Here is an 18807-nt window from a genome sequence, read left to right on the forward strand (position 1 = left end):
CCGGACGCGCAGGTTCAGCGGCCATGGCTCACGGGCCCAGCCGCTCTGCGGCATGTGGAATCTTCCCAGACCGGGGCACGAACCCATGTCCCCTGCATCGGCAGGCAGACTCTCAACCACTGCGCCACCAGGGAAGCCCCCAATTTATTGATATTTTTGTCAGTTGTGCTTTTAGAGTTCTACTGAAGTAATCATTGCCTAACCCAATGTCAGGAAGATTTATTCCTATGTTTTCTTCTAAGAATTTTGTAATTTTAATGCTTACATTTAGCTTTATAATCCATTTCAAGTTAATTTTGTTGTGTGGTATAAGGAAGAGATCCAACTTCATTCTTTTCCATGTGGATACCCAGTTGTCCCTGCATCATCTGTTGACAGACTATTCTTTCTCCATTTTATTGTCTTGGCACCATTATTGAAAATTAAGTGACCATAAATATGAGGGTTTATTTCTGTACTCTCAATGTTATTCCATTTATTTATATGTCTATCCTTGTACATATACTGTCTTGATTACTGTAGCTCTGTAGTGAGATTTGATTTTGAAATTAAGTGTGAGTCCTCCAATTATGTTATTTTTAAAGATTGTTTTGACTATTCTGGGTCCCTTGCAATTCCATATGAATTTTAGGTTTGACTTTTCCATTTATGCGAAGAAACCAGCTGGGATTCTCATAAGGATTGCACTGAATCTGTGGGTCAATTGAGGAGTATTGTGACCTAAACAATATTAACTCTTCCAATCGATGAACATAGAGTGCCTTTATTTAGATTTTTTAAAATTTCTTTCAACAGTTTTTAGTTTTCAGTATAAAATTCTTATACTTCTTTTGTTAAATGTATTCCTAAGTATTTTATTCTTTTTGATGCTACTATAAATGAAATTGTTTTCAGATTGTTAATTGCTAGTGTATAGAAACAGAAGTGATTTTATATATCAGCCTTGTATCCTGAGACCTTGCTAAACTCATTTAGGCAGGTAGTTGTGAGCAATATGAGAAGAGCAAGAATGTGTCTGGGTTGGAAAAGAATGAACTGAGTAAATCAGGACTCGAATGATGGTTACTATGTACTGAGCCTATTTGTGATAAGCTGGTGCTTCTCAACTTTTAATATGCACATGAATCTCCTGGGAGTCTAGTTAAAATGCAGACTATTATCATTGAGTTTCGAGTGGAGCCTGGGATTGATTCTGCCTTTCTAACAAACAACCTCTTAGTATATAGCTGGTGGCTATCATTTATTATTTTTAAGCCACAACAGTCTTGTAAGAAAGATACATATTATTGTTTCCATTTTACAGATAAGAAAATGAACTCAGAAGTTGAGCAAATAAGCCAGATTCATAGAATAAGAAGTAAGTTGCAGAATCAGGATTTGAACACAGTTCACTCCAATACCCAAACTGGGCTCTTTCTACTCTACTGCACTGGATATCTGGAATAGGAGGAGATCAGTTGGGATATCAATAATGTATGGATCGGGGGGCAAGTAAGATTTTCAGGGTCAGAGGAGCTGCCTGGAGTATATTTGGGTTTAAATCTTGAGGTTATCTTGGAAAGCTGATCAGTGACTAAGAGTAAAGGTGTGAGACTGAACTATCAGGTAGAAGTCAGATGATACTAGTAGAGAGAACTCAAGATTGGAGGAGGTCTAGAAAGTGGCTCACCTCTGATCAGGATAGACTCCAGAACTGGGCTCTGTATACTGCTGAGGTCTACACCTGAGATCATGCCTATTGTTGACTCTTCCTGAATTCTCAGTTACTGTACTGGGAATAATGAATGGTGTAGCATCAATGCTATCCCTGAGGGGCCAGTGTAAGGGTTTAGGGATGTGGGTAAGGCTCTGATCATACGGTTACCTATGAAGGACTATGGATAGGTGACCAAATTCCTTTCCAATACTTTTCAGCAGAATATTAGGGAATTTCCATGACCTTAGTCAAAACACGTGAGATAATTTTTTTTTGTCCTTAGCACCTTTTATTGAAGTATGACCCTTGATGACAATCTGGCAGGCATATCAATGTCAGCCAAGAAGGGAGTGGTGGAGGACACAAACGCAGAAACAATAAGATTCAGAAAAATAATAGCTTCACATGGGATAGATGACGCCCCCAACATTTGTACAACAAACACTGGTTCTTTCCCTATAGAAATTGCCCCTTGCCCCACCCCCCTCTAAAGACCTACTAATCTTCAAAGAATACAATATGCTGTTACAGAAATATTATTGGCATAGACAATTCCTTTGGCAAAGACAGAGGGAGACATCAAGCTTCAGACAGGAGAAAGTGGCCAGAAATGTGCCCAGCTTCCTCCATTTGGGGCCTGCTACTGGCAAAGCAGCACCTTTAGGGATGCTGGGGTTAAGGCTGTGGCTCCGGTGCCCCTCGGCAGCTTTTTGGCACATGAGGTGAAATGGAAAACAGAACCTGAATCTGGCCCTGAAAGAGGCTTTTCATCTTTTCACCCTCTCTGTTCCTCAGCTTCCAGCCTCTCACTTTCTAGGGCTTTTTCTTGGCTTCCCCTTGAGCATTTACTGCTCTACGCTGGCTGAGTCTGCAGCTGGTGGGACTCAAGGAGACTCAATTACCCAGAGGCCCTTACGCTGATTCCTCTCTAAATTTCAACCACTGTGCTTACACATTACCCACTGTGGCCTATATGGGGAAATCCCTTGCCCTGCCTTCCAAACTGCTACTCCCTGGCAGGCCTTGGTGGAGGGCTGAGCACAGGAAATGAGAATGGGCAAGAGATACTGCATCTCAAGTAATACCGGCGGCTTTGCAGTGTTATCACTCATGATGGGCCTGCCACGTCAGCATTGCGGGGCATCTGTGCCTGTCTGGTAGTTCACCTTTGTCTGCCGAGCTTCACTGCTCAATATAGTATTAAGTGCTTTGGAAACTCCATGTGAAAATGAGCATTCTTGTACTCTGATCCTAACTTTAGAATAATTGGAGGTGGGATAAGGGACACAAATAACAAAGTCAATAGTACTTTTAGTCTGATAAACTTAAGATACAATCATTCTAATGCTGACTAGAAAAGCCCAGACCATGGTCATGGTGTCCAGGTAAGTGGCCACTTTTTTCCCTAGGCTATATTCCCAAAAAGCTGTTCTGGCAAAAAAAAATATTAGAATGTTGGGCTACATTGGCCTCATCCTCCCCAATACAGGACATCTCTGCCTGCTCACTGTTTAAGAGCCTGTTTACAAAAAAAAAAAAGATGGCAACCACAGCCTCTATTCAAAGCATTCCCCCATCTCATGCAAACTTGGCTTAGGTAAACCTAGCCCTTTATAAGCCATCAGCCTTCCTGAATAGAGTAGAATCCTCCACTTGATGGGAGAATGGCAGGTTGACATTTTAACAGTGGTTTTGACAGCAGCAGTGTACTGAGCATACTCAGGGCACCCCTCCCCACAGGACACCCTGCTGGCCAAGATTCTTCCATTGTTTCCAAATACAATGAAGAGGAAACGGAAGCTAGCAACCAGTATTTGTAGCAGCAGCAAAGTTCCTTGGCAAATTCTTTGGTTGAATGAGGCACCCCTGCTGCTACAGTTAACCTCCAAGGACCCTGAGGAACTGAGCAGTAACTAGAAGCGATGGAAATGCCGGGTTGGCTGCACAGGGCTGTGCAATACCAAGCATGGGCCCCAGTTAGCAAGGAACAGAAGACTGAGCTGGGAAACAGGGCAGCATTTGGCCACAACTCCCTTCCTGCCATCACCCACCTGAGGGCTCTTCCAGGATAGAAACTGGCTACCGGGTGGCCACAGCAGCAGCATTCATTATTTGTGTGCCTAAGATCCCGGCTGGATTATAACTTGCTCTGGCGGGCTGGCCCTGGCTGGAGCTTCCAGCTACCATGAATTTCGGCTACTCAAGCCAGGCCACAGGATAAGAAAACAATTAGATAGAGGAGCTCTTCCTGAGATCACCTCTACGCCTTCCTTAGCTTGGAAATGGTAGAGAAATGGGTGAACCTTTGTCCCTTTCAGATTTCTTTGGTTTCAAGAAAAAATAAGAAGCAGTTGAATCCTGTTGGGGAACTCTAAGCTCATGGTCATCCAGACTTCAAGGGAAGTATATGGCCAGGTCACAGTGGGGAAACTGAGTTCGAAGTGAGAACTCCTTCCTTAGACACTTGTTAGCTATGGTGGGAAGAATTCAAGGCCTTGGCACTTGCTTACCTAGCCATGGTGAATTCAGGCTGATCTGCAGAAAATGCTTTCCTTCTGGGCTAACTTTTCCCTCTCCAACTCCCCTCTTCTTACCTTATTAGTTAAAAAACAGAAAAAAACCATCAAGACATAAAAATAAATAAAATCAAAAGGCCATTTAAAATATAACAACACCACCCTCCCCCCAATAATAAAACATGTATCCAGAACTCAGCTTTAGTAGAGCTATTCATGGCCCATAGTGTGAAGCCCTTAGGGTAGGCACCTGTAACTCCCAGCAGTGAAAAGGCAAGATGAAACAGGAAGTGGTAGGTCAAAGTCTTAGGACAGGAGGAGGGCCACACTAGCTGGGGCTGAAGATAGTCCTCCTCCCCCTCAGCTAGGTAATGGGGAAGGCAGGGGTAGAGCCAGTTTGTTTAAGCATAGCTCCTTCTAGCAGGGCATCAGGTGATTCCCAACCTCTGCTCACATTCTGTTAAATGTCATTTCTCCTTCTGTGCTTCCTACTGCAAAGCTGGGGTGAGGCCCTGAAGCTGGTGGTAGGTGAATGCCCTCAAGACAGCCAGATCTCTGTGGGAAATGGCTGGGCCACGAGCCCTGGGGAAGAGTGGAGTTGCACAGGCAACTTCTCTCTGAGACTTCAAAGGCTGATGATGGTGTGTGTGTGTGTGGGGTGGCCGAGTACATGATGTTCCTGGTGTCCTAGTACAAAGGATAATGAAGGCATTTTGTTGGTCCTGTGTGTGGTGAATGCTTGGCCGTGCAAACTGTGGGAAGGAGAGTATGGTTGTATGATCACACTCTGCTGCAGCTCCTGCTTCTTGCTTCTACTCCCTTGGGTAGAAGCTTGGTGCCTCCCCAGGTCCTCTTAGCTGGTTGGGAACACTGCTAGGTTAAGGGGTAGTGAGAGACATCCAGGGTAGAGAATATGAAACAAACTGCTAACTAACTGTTATCTACTTGCTAACAAAGTGCTAACAAGGATTGAAAGCGCTTCCCATCATGGCAGGGCAGGGATGGTGCAGGCAGTCTGCTGGTGGAATTAGAAATTACTGGGCCCCAGGAGTAGGCTCTCCCTGAGACATTTGAGTTGTTCTTCCCCGAGCTTGATCTTCTCTTCCAGCTCTCGCTGTTCAATGATGAGAGCAGATTTCATCTTCACAAAGTGCTGGTAATCTTGGAGCTGGTCCTGAGGCAGATAGCGGGAGACCATACCAAACACCAGCTTCTCCCGGCGTTCCATGTGCTCCTTCAGCTCCTTGGCATCTGCCAACTGCCCTGTCAGCTGCTGCTTCTTCTCTATCAGCACCAACTGGGGAAGCAGAAGACCAATAAGGCTATCCCAATGACCAGTCATCTGCCCGACCCAGTGCTCCACTAGTGATGCTCCCACAAAGCCACTAGCCCCTCTGCTCAGTGATCAGTCCTAGATTTCTTGCCCTGAAGTCCACCTTCATGCAAAAGCCTTTCTTTCCTGTAGCAAGGGGAGGATAAACATGACAGCAATTCTGGATGGGGGATGAGCAATCACCTCTTTCTATCTCTAAACTGTTGTTAATCTGTGGACCACCACTGGGATTGGGGTGGGGGAAGGCTTTGACAAAGCCAGCTCGTACACCTTCCATCTGGTAAAAAAAAACATCGCTGTGACGATACTTTCAAAACAGTGTGTGTCTCTGTGTGTGTGTGTGTGTGTGTGTGTGTGTGTGTGTGTATGTATCCATGTGTGTATACACAAGCATATGTGCCTTTCACTGTGGGTTCAAATTTGTATCCAAGAACCACTGGATAGAAAAAGGCAATGCCATTTGGGTTCAGGAATTATGCAGAGTGTCCCAACCTATGAAATTGACAGACTCCCAATCTCAATTACTTGCTACTATTACTACTACTACTACTGGCAACTAGCAATGATTTAGTGTTTATCTTGTTCCAGGCTATGTTTTAAGTCATTAACATGGATTATCCAATTTAAGTTTCACAACCCCATGAGGTAGGTAGTGTGTTTACCCTATTCTTGAAGGGATGGAGACAGAGCGAGGTTAAGTGAATTGCCCACAATCACACAGTTACTTAGTGGTAAAGTCAGAATTTCCACTTAAAAGCCAGTGCCCATGCTCTTCACACTATGCTCTGCTGCCTCCAGACTAGCCAAACTTGAAAGAGGGATCCCTGAGAAGAAGCAGATGGCACTTCCCTCCATCCACACCCTGGAGACCTCAACCCTACCTTCTCCTGGTTGGCCTCTGAATCGATGCTGTTGAGAGCATTTTCCACACGGGCCAGTCTACCAGAGAGTGACAGCAACAGGTTGACTACTTTGTCCAGGTCCCCAATAAACAAACGGTATTTTTCAAACTCATTGGATTTGCAGACGGCTTTTAGGTTGGTCTCCACCTCCTCCCCAAGGGCAGAATTGGCAGTGATGTCCTCCAGCAATCCTCGCTGGGCCTCCTGCAGGACAGAAAGTTTTCTGCCAATGCTTTCGATGAGCTGAATCTAGGAGAAATAAACAGGAGAAGCAAAGGATGAGAATGGGGACTGACAGAAATGGATCTGTCCCTGGAACCGCTGTTTAGAGATCTAAATAACCGAAGGCGGGCTCTACCCTAGTCACTGGAAACAAAGGAAACCTGAGCAAGTCGTGAGCAATTCCAGTTTTCTGGACAGGCACCTTCTTTCCCATCTCTTCAGATCTGCTAGGAATCTCTGTCACCACCAAACTTCTTGGCATTAGATGAGTGGTACCCATTGGCTAGTTCTCGTTTGCCAAATGTAACTTACTAAATACTTGCTGAGGCTATTTAATAAACAGAAATGCTTGTGAGAGCATAGGTAAGAAAAGCACTGCCATCACGTGTTTGCCTATTACTTCATTCATTCTCCTTCAATCCCTTTCAGTACCTCTGATGTTGATGACACTGTGCTAGATCTTCCACCACTCAGCTTGGCTCTTGAGGCCTTTTGGATAAAAGTGTGAGTCCTGGAGTCACAATGACTAGGTTTGACTGCTAGCTCTGCCACTTCCTAGCTGTGTGACCTTAGGTGAATTTCTGTATGGAGTTTTGCTTTCTTTATCTGCAGAATGGGCTAACTGCAGTACCTACTTCACTGAATTGTAATAAGGGTTCAATGAGATAATGCATGCCAAGGGTTTAGCACAGACTAAGTGCTCAATAAAAGCAGCTGCTATGATTATGATTCAGTCTGGCCTCACCCTACCATTCTAATCTCACTCCTCAGAACCTCTGAGGATTAGCCCCTCGTGCTGTGTTCACAACACTCATTCTTATATTCCTGATTTGCTTATGCAGTTCTGCCAGCTCTTTATCTCTTCCTTCACTTTGGCTATTCCCATTCTTTCTTCAGAGCCCAGCTTTGCCCCTACCCTCCCTGCTGGAAGCCCCTGCCCCCATAACTCCTCTCTCAATGATCTTTTCCTTTTCTAAACTCTCCAGTCTTTTAGAATGAGAACCTTGAGTGTAATTTGAGGTTGTTCACTTTCTGTTTGCTGTGTGTGCATCTGATCCCTCTCCCACTACTGACTGTAAGTTTCTCAAGGGAAGGACTGCTTGTGTCTTCTGATTTGTCTCCCCTATAGGTGTAACCAGTTGTGGGACTGCACTCACAGGAAGGTAGTGTGGTAGAGTGGAGTTTTAGAGTCAGAGATGCCTGGATTCCAATTCCACATCCTCCAAACTGTGTGACCTTGGGCAAGATACCCAATCCCACTGAGACTTCTGTTTCCTCATCCGTAAATTGGAGAAGTGCCCCCCACCAACCGTCCATTGTTGTGAGGTTTAGATGTGATCATAGAAGTAAAGTACTTAGTATTGTGCATGGCACATTAAGTGCTCAATATATGTTTATTGATGCTGTTACTACTACTACTTCTACTATTACTACTACTACCACCACCACCACCACCACCTGGCACTCTGAGCTAATGGATACCTGTCTAGCTGCAAGGTCCTAACAAGAATAGACCTGTCCCAGGTTGCTCCCAGCCTTTGCAGTCAGTATTGCATTATGGTCAATGGCATGGACTCTAGTGCCAGACTACCCGGGTTTGAACCCCAGCTCTGCCACAAAGTAATGGTGTAAACTTGAGCAAGTTACTCAACCTCTCTGTGCCTCAATTTCACCATCTAAAAGATGGGGTAACAATATTACTTACCTCATAGTGTTGGTATGAGAATAAAATGACTTAATACATACTACATGCTTAGAATAGTGTCTTCTATATAGGAAGTATGCTTCAGTGTTTTATTACTATTCCTGCTCAGGCACTCTGGGAGCATAAGCTTGTAGTTATGTAGAGTATGTTCTTTTCTCGTCCCTTATTTAGAGATGTCCGAGGTGACAAAGGACAAGAGAGCCTGCTCTGGGTCTGGGCCAGGTGTCATAATTCAGAACTGGTCAAAAGTCAGGAGCTCACCATGATCTTAGTGTAAAGTGTAATAGGTTTACATTTAGGGAAATTTCCAAAACCCACTGGAAATTAAGGATCAATGATATGAATGAGGCAACACAATTAGATGCCAAGAAGCTCCCAGTTATATCCGCACCCTCTGCTTTCCCAAACAAAACTCAGTGCCAGGGACAAGGGAGGGCTGGGGGCCAAATGATCAACTTGGAAAATCACCTACCTACCCCCAGCTCTTAGGCCCCATAGATCTGGAAGGAAGAAAGTGGACAGAGCCCTTTGTTTCTCAGCACTTGGGCTTTATAACCTGAACTTCAACTCTGGGGAAAGGGTAGTGGATACAGCTGTGGAGTCATCACAGACCCAGCTAGAGGTGAGTGGCTTTTCTGGGATATTACAAATTGGTGACCTTCCTCACCTATTTTCCTCAGAGACAAAAACTGTCTTAGCCCACCCACAATCACTTCAAGTCACTATCTGCTGTTCTGTGCTTTGCCATTTCTGATCATGTCTCTTTTCTCCTCATCAGACATTTATTAGGTTTGCTCCTAATAAAAAAATCCTGAGTGAGCCAGGAGTAGCCCTGTCATATTTAGGAAACATGGAATCCAAGGAAGCAGGCACCTGGATCAATAAAACTTTGATGCCACCATGCTTCCTATTCTTTCCCTGACATTTTGCTTCAGATTGGAAAGTGGTGGGGGTCTCTTGCAAATGGCCTTGAGCTTTTGTACAGGTCATGTCCTGAATAAGAAATATGGGCAGAAGAGCAATTTGCATTGAGTTCAGATGTCTACAAAGTGGTAAATTGGGCCTTTGAGGTTGCCGTGGAAACCCTATTTGCTTATGAAATAAAAGGGGTAAGTGCAGGGAGGGCAAAGTGATTCCAGGAATTTGATTAGAAACCCAGGCTAGTGGTACTTAGAGGAAGAAAGGGGAGGCTTCAGAACAACATCATCTCCATTTGTCTATTTTAGTACTTTTAAGAGATGATTGACTATTCTTGCAAATAAATATTAAAGTTGACTGGCCTATAATTTTTCCTTTTCTTTCTTGGCCAGTTTGCTCTCTCTTTGAAAGTTACACAGAATAAATCAATGGCTGCCATTGGTTAGAGCTCACTGGCAAAAACTCTGATGTGCCTTGGGTAGCGAGTTACTTACAAGGCTGGCTTATTTCAGAGCAGAAAGTCAGACAGTCTTGACTTTGAGTCCTGGATCAACACTTAGTCTGTAACCCTGGGCAATCTGGTCCTCTCAACTGGTAAAAAGAAGACAGTAATGTCTATCTTATAGAGTTGGTTTTAGGATTTGAGAGACTGTGATGATGATGATGATGATTACTATACTATTATTACTATTATTGACTGGATCAAAAAGAGACTGCAGTTGCATTTGTGAGAAACCTAGACAGGCTATTTGATTTCCATATTGAAAATACAGGAATGTACCAAGATATTCTGGATTGTGTAGAGGGCAGGTCAACCTCCAGACACACTCAAGCTAAATGCAGTAAATCTCTAAGGCATGCCAAAAACTTCACCTTTTTTTGAGCCAGTTCGTGGTCAATTTCCTCCTCTCCCAGGCCAATCTCTGCCATCTCGGGTTGGTCTTTCAACTTGTTCAGCAGCTCTGCTTTGGCCACAGAAATATTGTAATAAGCTGAATAAGAGGTAGGGATCCCTGGGGTACCCTGGGGAGGTGCGAAGTGCTGAAACTCTTGTCTGTGGAAACAAAAAATGACCATTTGAGCACCTCTGTTGACAGCCTGCTGACCTTTCTGCTTCCTAATTTCCTCATTTATAAAATGGGACCCTGCTTCACCAAGGAGTTATAAAATAAGGAAATAATGGATGGGGAGGCACTGTTCAAACATAAACAGGCCATGTGAAGGCTCTCTAGAAACCAAGTTAAGGTCAACTTTAAGAACTTAGAAGGCTATTTCTACATCCCTGACTTCCACAGCTGGGGGGACTTCTTTAGAGATCAATGGGTTTGGTCATTAACACCCCAATAAAATCCAGAAAAAACTAGAAGGCCCCTAAAGTTCCAGGCTTCTGATCATCAATGATTCCCCTTGGTTCAGGGTCCCAGTATATGGATCACGGGAGGGGCTAGGTGGTAGGGACATGTCTGAGACCTTAGCTATTTGTCCTCTAAGGCTGTTGGGCTCCATCCTACCCATCCTGGATGCCAGCCCAACCTGGCTCTATCTAGTCTGCTTGCTTATAAAGGCACTCCATGGCTTTCCTGGACACGCTCATCATTTCACCTTTCCTGGTGGTGCCACTCCTGCTTGAAATAACCTCTCCACTGCATCTCTCCCACAGCAAAGAGGTCACCTATGACCTCAGCAGTGGTCACCGTGTTGGAGGATGAGTTTAGCACCCCTGCCAGAGACTTTTCACAGCCCACCACATCTCTCATGAGCTCTTCTGAGATTGCCTGAGGTGGGGCAGGCCTTTGGCCTGAGAAGGGATAACATCTCTCAACTTCTGGCATATCCCCAATGGTCCCAGCCTCCTCCATGGTTGCAGAATGAAATGGGGGGAAATGGAACCAGTGGTGCCCAGGGGCTTGACAAGTGTAACAGCAGACCCTGTTGTCTTGGGTTCACTGAAGGTTGCGGGGTTGAGGTGCTGCTTCTCGGAGCCCCGGCCCATGAAAGAGAACTTCTCCTCAGGAAAGAAGTAGCTCTGGCTCCATGCTGGCTTAGGTTTGGACTCTTCTGCCATCAAAGCTTCTGGTCTGATGTGAGGAAAGAAATGAAATGCTTCAATGTTAGGGTTCAGTGATGGAGAGGCAAATAATTCCGCCTATGGTTTATGTAAAGGGGAGACCCACCCCCACTATGTTCTTGTTGCCTACCAGCCGTCCCTACCCTCCACCTGTCTGTGTCACTGCCCCTTCACTAACCTCTAGCTGTTTGAAAGGAAAAATAGGAGAAACTCATTAGTCATTTTTGCAGCTATTTGCAGCTCTTAGATAAAGGTCAAAAATAATGGGTAAAAGGCTCCACAGCTATTTACTGATTCATGCTATGCTGTCTCCTAATTCATCACACAAAAGAAATTTGGGCATGCCAATATTGCTCATCCTAGGTATTCATTTTACATGTAGGTTTTTAAGCTGATAGCACTGATAAAAGAGCACTACTAGCTAACATTCACATAGTGCTTACTGTGCCCAGGAGCTGTACTAAGATATATATGTGTGTGTGTGTGTGTGTGTGTGTGTGTGTGTGTATGTGTGTGTGTGTGTGTGTGTGTAAATATAGACATAAAATGTAATGCTCATGACAACCATTTTATGGATAAGGAACATGAGGCACTGAGAGGTAAAGTGACTTTCCCAGGATCACGACAGTAAATAGCAGACCCGTGATTTAGACCTAGGTGACCTAACTCCAGAATCTGTGCTTTTGGCCACTATACTATACTGCCAAAGGGTCAACTTGACATCACATAAAACCCTGCATGTAAGGAATTTTCTGGCTGGACTGTATCTATGTTAGCAGAGAAGAGAGAACATTCTGGAGGAAATATAAATGTATGAATTTAGGGAATTCCTACCTATAAGAAAAATATTTAGGGGCATGTGTGCGAGTTGAAAGTTAGAAAGTACTGAAAGAAAGCACAGAATTTTTTTTAAAAAAAGGATGTGGCTATCTGTCAATTATATCTCAATAAAACTGGAGAAAAATTTTGAAAAAGGATCTGCTAATTAGAGACTCAGTTCCCTAGCAGACATGGCCCTGTACTATATTATAGTGTATCATATCAGGCACTGTGTTCTAGGGCTCCTTTCCTCATACTCTCCTTTAATAGGGCAGAGGTTATAGGAGATCTATGAGAACATAATTTGACCTTGATAATGAACTTTGTTGCAAAAATAAGATTCCTTCTCCAGAGCACTGAGAGAAAATGCATAGAGTCCATAAAGCAAACTATACCTATAATTGAATCAGAGTTATCAGATTTAACCAATGCTCAATAATTCCACTCACCTGCTTCTACATGTATCCTGACATTTTGTAACTAAAGAGTATGTGGGTTACAGAGAGACTCTAGTTTAACGTGGCTGAAATTAGGATGTCTTTTTTTTTTTTTTGCATTTTAGATTCAAAATATTACACATCTACTTGCCCTTAACACTACTTTCCCTTACAAAACCTTAAAGGCACTTCCTGCTGGGTAGAACCCTGTGCTCTCTGAGGGTCTGGAATAGGATCTTCTTGAGGAGCCCAGAGATCCTGGGGTGATGTAGTTGGCACAGTGAGCCAGACTACCTGGGTCTGGCTACCTGTGATCTTCTGCAACTTAATTTATATCCCTGTGCCTCACTTTTCTCATCTAAAAACTGTAGGAAACTAATGGTATCTATTTCATAGGTTTGTTGTGAAGATTAAATCAGTCAATAAACAAATGTGCTTAGAACAATGCTTGGCACATAGTAAAGAGGCAAAAAATATTAGCTATGTCGGAAATGATGTTTTTCCTTAAATCTCCATCACTCAAAGAAGCATCTATAATTGACTTTTTGCAGCCACAAGCCAGGCTTGTATGCAAACAAATGTTTCCCCTTGCATCCCATAGTCATTAAGAAAAAAAAAAATCTGTGCAACAAGTTACAAGATCTCTAGTAATAGCAATTTCCTTCTCTCTGGACAAGGTGCCAAGATGAATGGAGGTACATAAAGGAGGAAGGACTAGGTGGCTGAAAGGGGTAAGCCTGTGGCCTGTAACTACTACCTCTGGTACACATTGCCTTCTAGCAGACAGGAGGTCTAAGTAAAGGCCTGGCTACTGCAGGAACCAGATCTCCCTAAGAGAGCCTGCCTAGGATGGCAAAAGCAGCATAGATTTTGGAGTAAGATCTGGCTTTGAGTCTTTTCTGTGTAATTCTGAGTTAGGTAGTCCCTTATTTTACTCAGCTTTAGTTTCCGCATCTGTCAAGTGGGGATAATAATGGCCCATAGGGCCGTTGGGAGAATTCAATGAAATAATAGATATAAAATGGCTAGCAGTGTCTGACACATATCAAATGCTTAATACGTGATCATTCATTCATTTATTCATTCTTTCTTCAGAAATATTAAGTGCCTACTATGTGCTAGGTTGCCGTCTCTTCTCTCTGCTGTGATAGGTAACAATCCACAGTCACTTTCCACAAATGTTTTCTAATTAGAATAAGAATACCCCCCAGCTAGATGGGCAGCTTGAGAAGCAGCCACTAGGTATCTGACAAATTCTCATAGTGTCTGGGAGCCAGGCCCTGTAAGTGCTGTGCCTGTGGCACCTTAGGCTGGAAAACTTGTCAACTAGCTCCAGATAGCCAAGTAATGGATTTGTCCATCAGTAAAAGACACAATAACAAGGTACTTCTAAGAGCAACAAGTCTCAGGCAAGTTCCTTCTGTAAAGGTATTTAAAGGAAGCACTAAAAGGATAGACACCTGCCCCTCATCCCCATCCCCAGCAGAGAGTCCATGGAGCTCTCTGCAGGAGGATTGGCAGAGCCAAAAGCCAAAGCTCTTTTGTTTTGGAGCAAAGAGGACAACCACACATTGTGGGGCACGCCAATGAGCATTGGCACAGTGAAGGGAACAGTTCTGTGACCAGAGTACACTCCTTCTGCAGCCTCTCTGCCCAGACAGCTGACCCTGTCAACTACCACTTCTGGTACTACCATTTGCCCACTGAAGCAAATGCAAAGAGGCAGAGGAAACAAGGGTGGGGGTGATGGAGAAAGTAGAAGATGAAAAGAATGCCTTTGGCTGTTGTAAGGAATGGTCAGGGCATAAAGCATCCAACCCCAGGAACACCTTTGATGCTGGGGTGGGGGAAGAGTTCAGAAGCTCAGACAGGTCCTAGAGCAGAGGCAGGCCAGGTTGTGAGCTGGCCTCTTGTTCTAGAGAGCAAGCAGCAGAAAAGGCAGAAAAGGACCTGAGCCAGGCTTCTGGAAAAGGCCACAAGGCAATAACGGTTTAATGCCTTATTGCTCAGGGGCCAGACACTGATGCATACCTTAAAGACAAACTAGAAAAAAATAAATATAGAACCTTGATAGTGATATTTAGGGATAAGAACATCAATGACATTTACTGAGTACCTACTATGTGCTAAGTATGGGGCTATGTCTTTTACGTGGATTATCCTCATATTCACAACAACCATGTACCATCATGCCCATTTTCCAGGTGAGAAAACTGAGGCTGGAAATAGTTTAATTGACCAGCCCAAGGTCACACAGCTGGCAAATGGTGAAGGTGGAATTCAAACTCATGCTGCCACCTCTTCAGGGACCTAATGTCTTTCATAAGCACTTACTTGGGGGAATCAGTGGTCTCCTGCTCTGATGTTCTCCAAAGCCCACCAATGCCATAATAGCAAGGGGGCAGAGCCTTCTCAGCTTGAGATCCCAAATGGCCCCTTACTGGAGGCAGGAAATTGCTGGAATGGAGAGCAAAGGACTCTTGCTCTGCTGGAAGGCTTTGTGAGCCCTGCCTTGAAGCCTCCAGGTGGCCAAAGCCCAGCGGTTGGGGCTGCTCCAGGACCTCCTCAGGATTGAGGGCACTGGAACCAGTGGTTTCTGAACTGAAATACTGGGGTGGCAGCTCTTCCTCCTCCCCCTCCTCCTCCACCCCCTCTTCCTCTTCTTCCTCTTCCTCCTCCTCTTCCTCCTCCTCTCGCTGCTGCTTTTGCTGCTTCTGCTGCTGTTGCTGCTGCTGCTGGGCTGCACGAAAGAGCCTGTACTTCTCCCAGTTGGGAGGAGGAGGGCGAGGAGGAGGAAAGGGCTTCCTCCTGGCACCCAGAGGATCTGGCTGGATCTCATCAACTTTGGTAAAGAGTTCCTTCCTATGCTGCCCCCAGGCCCGGGAGCTCTGAGGATCCAAGCTGATGTGGCTCTCTGAGAAGGCCCGGCCCCGCAGTGGGCGGGGCATGGAGGCTAGGGAGCTCTCCTCTTCATAAACGGAGGTTTCCTCTGGTTTTTTTGAGGAGTGCTTGAAGTCTCCAAGGAGGTCAAGAGAAGAGATTGCTCGGTAGCTTGACAAGTCCAGTTCTGGGTTCTCAAAGCAAGGATGGAAGGGGGTTGCCCATGAAAAGCTAGCCTTGGAATGAGCCATTTCCCTGCAAAACAGCAGATAAAGGTTGTATAAAGCAAGCACGTTGCAGATGGTCCCATAATGTTGGATAACATCATTTATGTAAAATTTAAAACAGCCACAAAACAATATAATGTAGGTAGTAAGTGTAGTAATAATAATATATGCTATATAATACTGATAGCTAACACTTACTGAGTGCATACTAAGTGCCAGACACTGTTTTAAGTGCTTTCCATGTCTTAACTTATTTAATGCTCACAATAACCCTAGGAAGTAGCTATTATTATTGTCCTGATTTTATAGCTGGGGAAACTGAGGCATGGGCAGGTTAAATCATTGCTCAGGGTCATAAAGCTGGTAAGTGGCAGAGCTAGGATTTGAACATGGAGAGTCTAACTCCAAAGTCTGGATATACACACCACCCCACACAAATGTGCTGTGTTCTGGGGCTTGCAAGTGTGGTTATCCTGCTACATCTGTTGTTTTTGTTTTGTTTTTAATTATGAAACATTTCAAATGTTTAAAAACATACAGAGATTGTTATAATAAATATTCATGTTCCCACCTACTGCCCACAATTAGCACATTTTAATACTTTACCATCTATGCTTCATGAATTTTTAAAATAATAATATCCTTTGTTTCACTCCCCACTTCTATTCCCCTGCTGCCTCTCTACATGCAAGCTATATCATGAATTTGGCATGTATGCTTTCTGTCCATGTTCTTATACTTGTACCAAAAAACATCGAGCAGGCCATTCACAAATATCTGCTATTTTGGATTTAAAATATATCCTTCTAATGCAATTCCAATCAGAATTCTCACCAGGACTTTTAACTATAGAATTTTTGTGTTAACTTGCAAAATAAAGCAGGATATGGTAGTCCCCATTTGTCCGCTGTTTCACTTTCCAAGGTTTCAGCTACCTGTAGTCAACCACAGTCCAAAAAATAGTAAATGAAAAATTCCCAAAATAAACAATTCATAAGTTTTGAAGTGCACACTATTCTGAGTAGTGTGATGAAATCTCCTGCCGTCCTGCTCCATCCTTCCCAGGACTTAAATCATCCCTTTTTCCAGCGGATCCCACCCATTAGTCACTTAGTAGCTGTCTTAGGTTATCAGATGGGCTGTCACAGTGTCACAGTGCTTTTGTTCAAGTAACCCTTATTTTACTTAATAATGGCCCCAAGGCCTAAGAGTAGAGATGCTGGCAATTTAGAGCTGCCAAAGAGAAGCCATAAAGTGCTTCCTTTAAGTGAAAAGGTGAACGTTCTTGACTTAATAAGGAAAGGGAAAAAATCATATGCTGAGGTTACTAAGATCTATGGTAAGAACGAATCTTGTATCCATCAAATCATGAAGAAGGAAAAAGAAATTCGTGCCTGCTGTCATACCTCAAACTGCAAAAGTTACAGCCAGAGTGCATGACATGGGCTTAGGTAAGATGGAAAGGCATTAAATTTGTGGATGGAAGACATGAACAGAAAGCATGTTCCGACTGACAGCAGTGTGTTGCGCCAGAAAACATGGAGCCTATACGAAGACTTCAGCAAGGGATCCCCTGAAACAAGTGACTTCAGCCATTTATTGCAAGTAAGAGATGGTTACAAAGATTTAGGAATAGGTTTGGACTGAAAAACAGGAAAGTTACTGGAAAGGCTGCATCTGTCAATGAAGAAGTCACTGCCACATTTCTGGCAGAGTTGAGGAAGTTGATCAAGGAGAGAGACAGAATTCATATAACTTTTATTACAGTATATTGTTATAATGTCCTATTATATTATTAGTTATTACTGTTAATCTCTTACTCTACCTAATTCACAAATTAAACTTTATCATCAGTATGTATGTATTTAAAAGAAACATAGCATATATAGGGCTCAGTACTATCTGTGGTTTCAGGCATCCACTGGGGGTCTTGGAATATATCTCCCACAGATACATGGGGACTACTGTATAATAAAAAACATATTTTGCTACAGAAGAAATGGGGGGTAAGTAAGGTATAAAGCATAATATAAAGCAATTATAATTAAAACTGTTTTACTGACTAATAGAACATAATTGAAAGTCCAGAAACATATCAAACTATTTATAAAAATGTCATATATAATTCACCTTCCATAACAAGAAGATAAAAATTATTTAATAGATATTTTTGAGACAATTGCAGAGCAGTGTTATTTGGAGCTGCACCATGTATTATATACCAAAATAAATTTCAGATTCAAGAGTTCAGGGTGTGTGTGTGTGTATAAAATTTTAATATGTGTTATATGTGTATATATGTATATATATATTACATAGCTATAAGAAAAAACTATCAGAAAGCTTAAAAACTATGACGTGAGGTGAAATAAGACTCTCATCTCATAAGTAATAGAAAAGTATATGCAAGGAAAACAAGTCCAGGTTTAGTTAAATATGTATAAAAGTTAAACTTCTGTATAATAAAGAGGGACCAAAGCAAAGGACATCTCTTTAATCTCTGAGTTTAAAGAGTTAAGCCCTCTAAACCAGAAGATCTGGTTTCCTGCTGTAGTCTGTGAGCAATCAGCATCATGCTAAGTACTGCCTAGTGACAGGAAATTCCAGCAGTTCAATTAAATCATCAGACAGAATATCCATTCAGTAGTCACAATGAAGACTGAGAATATTTCCTCAAAAAATCATAATACACATAATGGTGGCCCAGGTCAGATAGAATGGAAGGCAAAATCTCCTTCATTCCCCTCATCTGCAGTCCCCATCCTGGCTAGCTCATCCCTCATGTGGATCAGAAATTCATAGCCACACATCCCCATTTTCTTCTCATTTGGACCTTAGCCCACCTATAGCTCCTTAAGATTATAATAATCCCTTGTGTACAGACTGTTCCACCTGGCATTTCCCCCCTCAGGAAACAAACAAACAAGGTGGTGAGTGGGAAGTAATAAGATGATAAATGCTATCAGGCAGTGAGGCCTTTCCTGACCACCTTATCTAAAGTAGAGACAACTTATCCTTAATTATCATTTTTCTATTTTGCCTTTCTCAGAGCATACACCCCCACAAGGGCAGAGATCTTGTGTG

At 43.3% G+C, this 18807-nt stretch overlaps 1 protein-coding gene across 7 annotated transcripts in view; it reads right to left on the minus strand.

Annotated features, from left to right (window-relative positions):
* Nucleotides 1-564: 564 nt before the first annotated feature.
* Nucleotides 565-18807, minus strand: part of SHROOM4 (shroom family member 4) — a 224962-nt gene continuing 206719 nt past the window's right edge. For 5 of the 7 annotated variants that reach the window (XM_032619855.1, XM_032619858.1, XM_032619857.1 and 2 more), the window contains 5 exons: nt 14951-15751; nt 11221-11370; nt 10166-10346; nt 6427-6696; nt 565-5509 (listed from right to left, as the gene is read on the minus strand). In XM_032619855.1, the coding sequence (XP_032475746.1) occupies nt 5240-5509; nt 6427-6696; nt 10166-10346; nt 11221-11370; nt 14951-15751 (1672 nt within the window). In that variant the 3' untranslated portion in view covers nt 565-5239. The remainder of the gene's footprint in view (nt 5510-6426; nt 6697-10165; nt 10347-11220; nt 11371-14950; nt 15752-18807) is intronic. The other 2 variants (XM_032619860.1, XM_032619861.1) reach the window with 2 other exon arrangements.

The sequence above is a fragment of the Phocoena sinus genome, chromosome X (assembly GCF_008692025.1).
Source record: "Phocoena sinus isolate mPhoSin1 chromosome X, mPhoSin1.pri, whole genome shotgun sequence".
NCBI classification, from domain to species: domain Eukaryota; kingdom Metazoa; phylum Chordata; class Mammalia; order Artiodactyla; family Phocoenidae; genus Phocoena; species Phocoena sinus.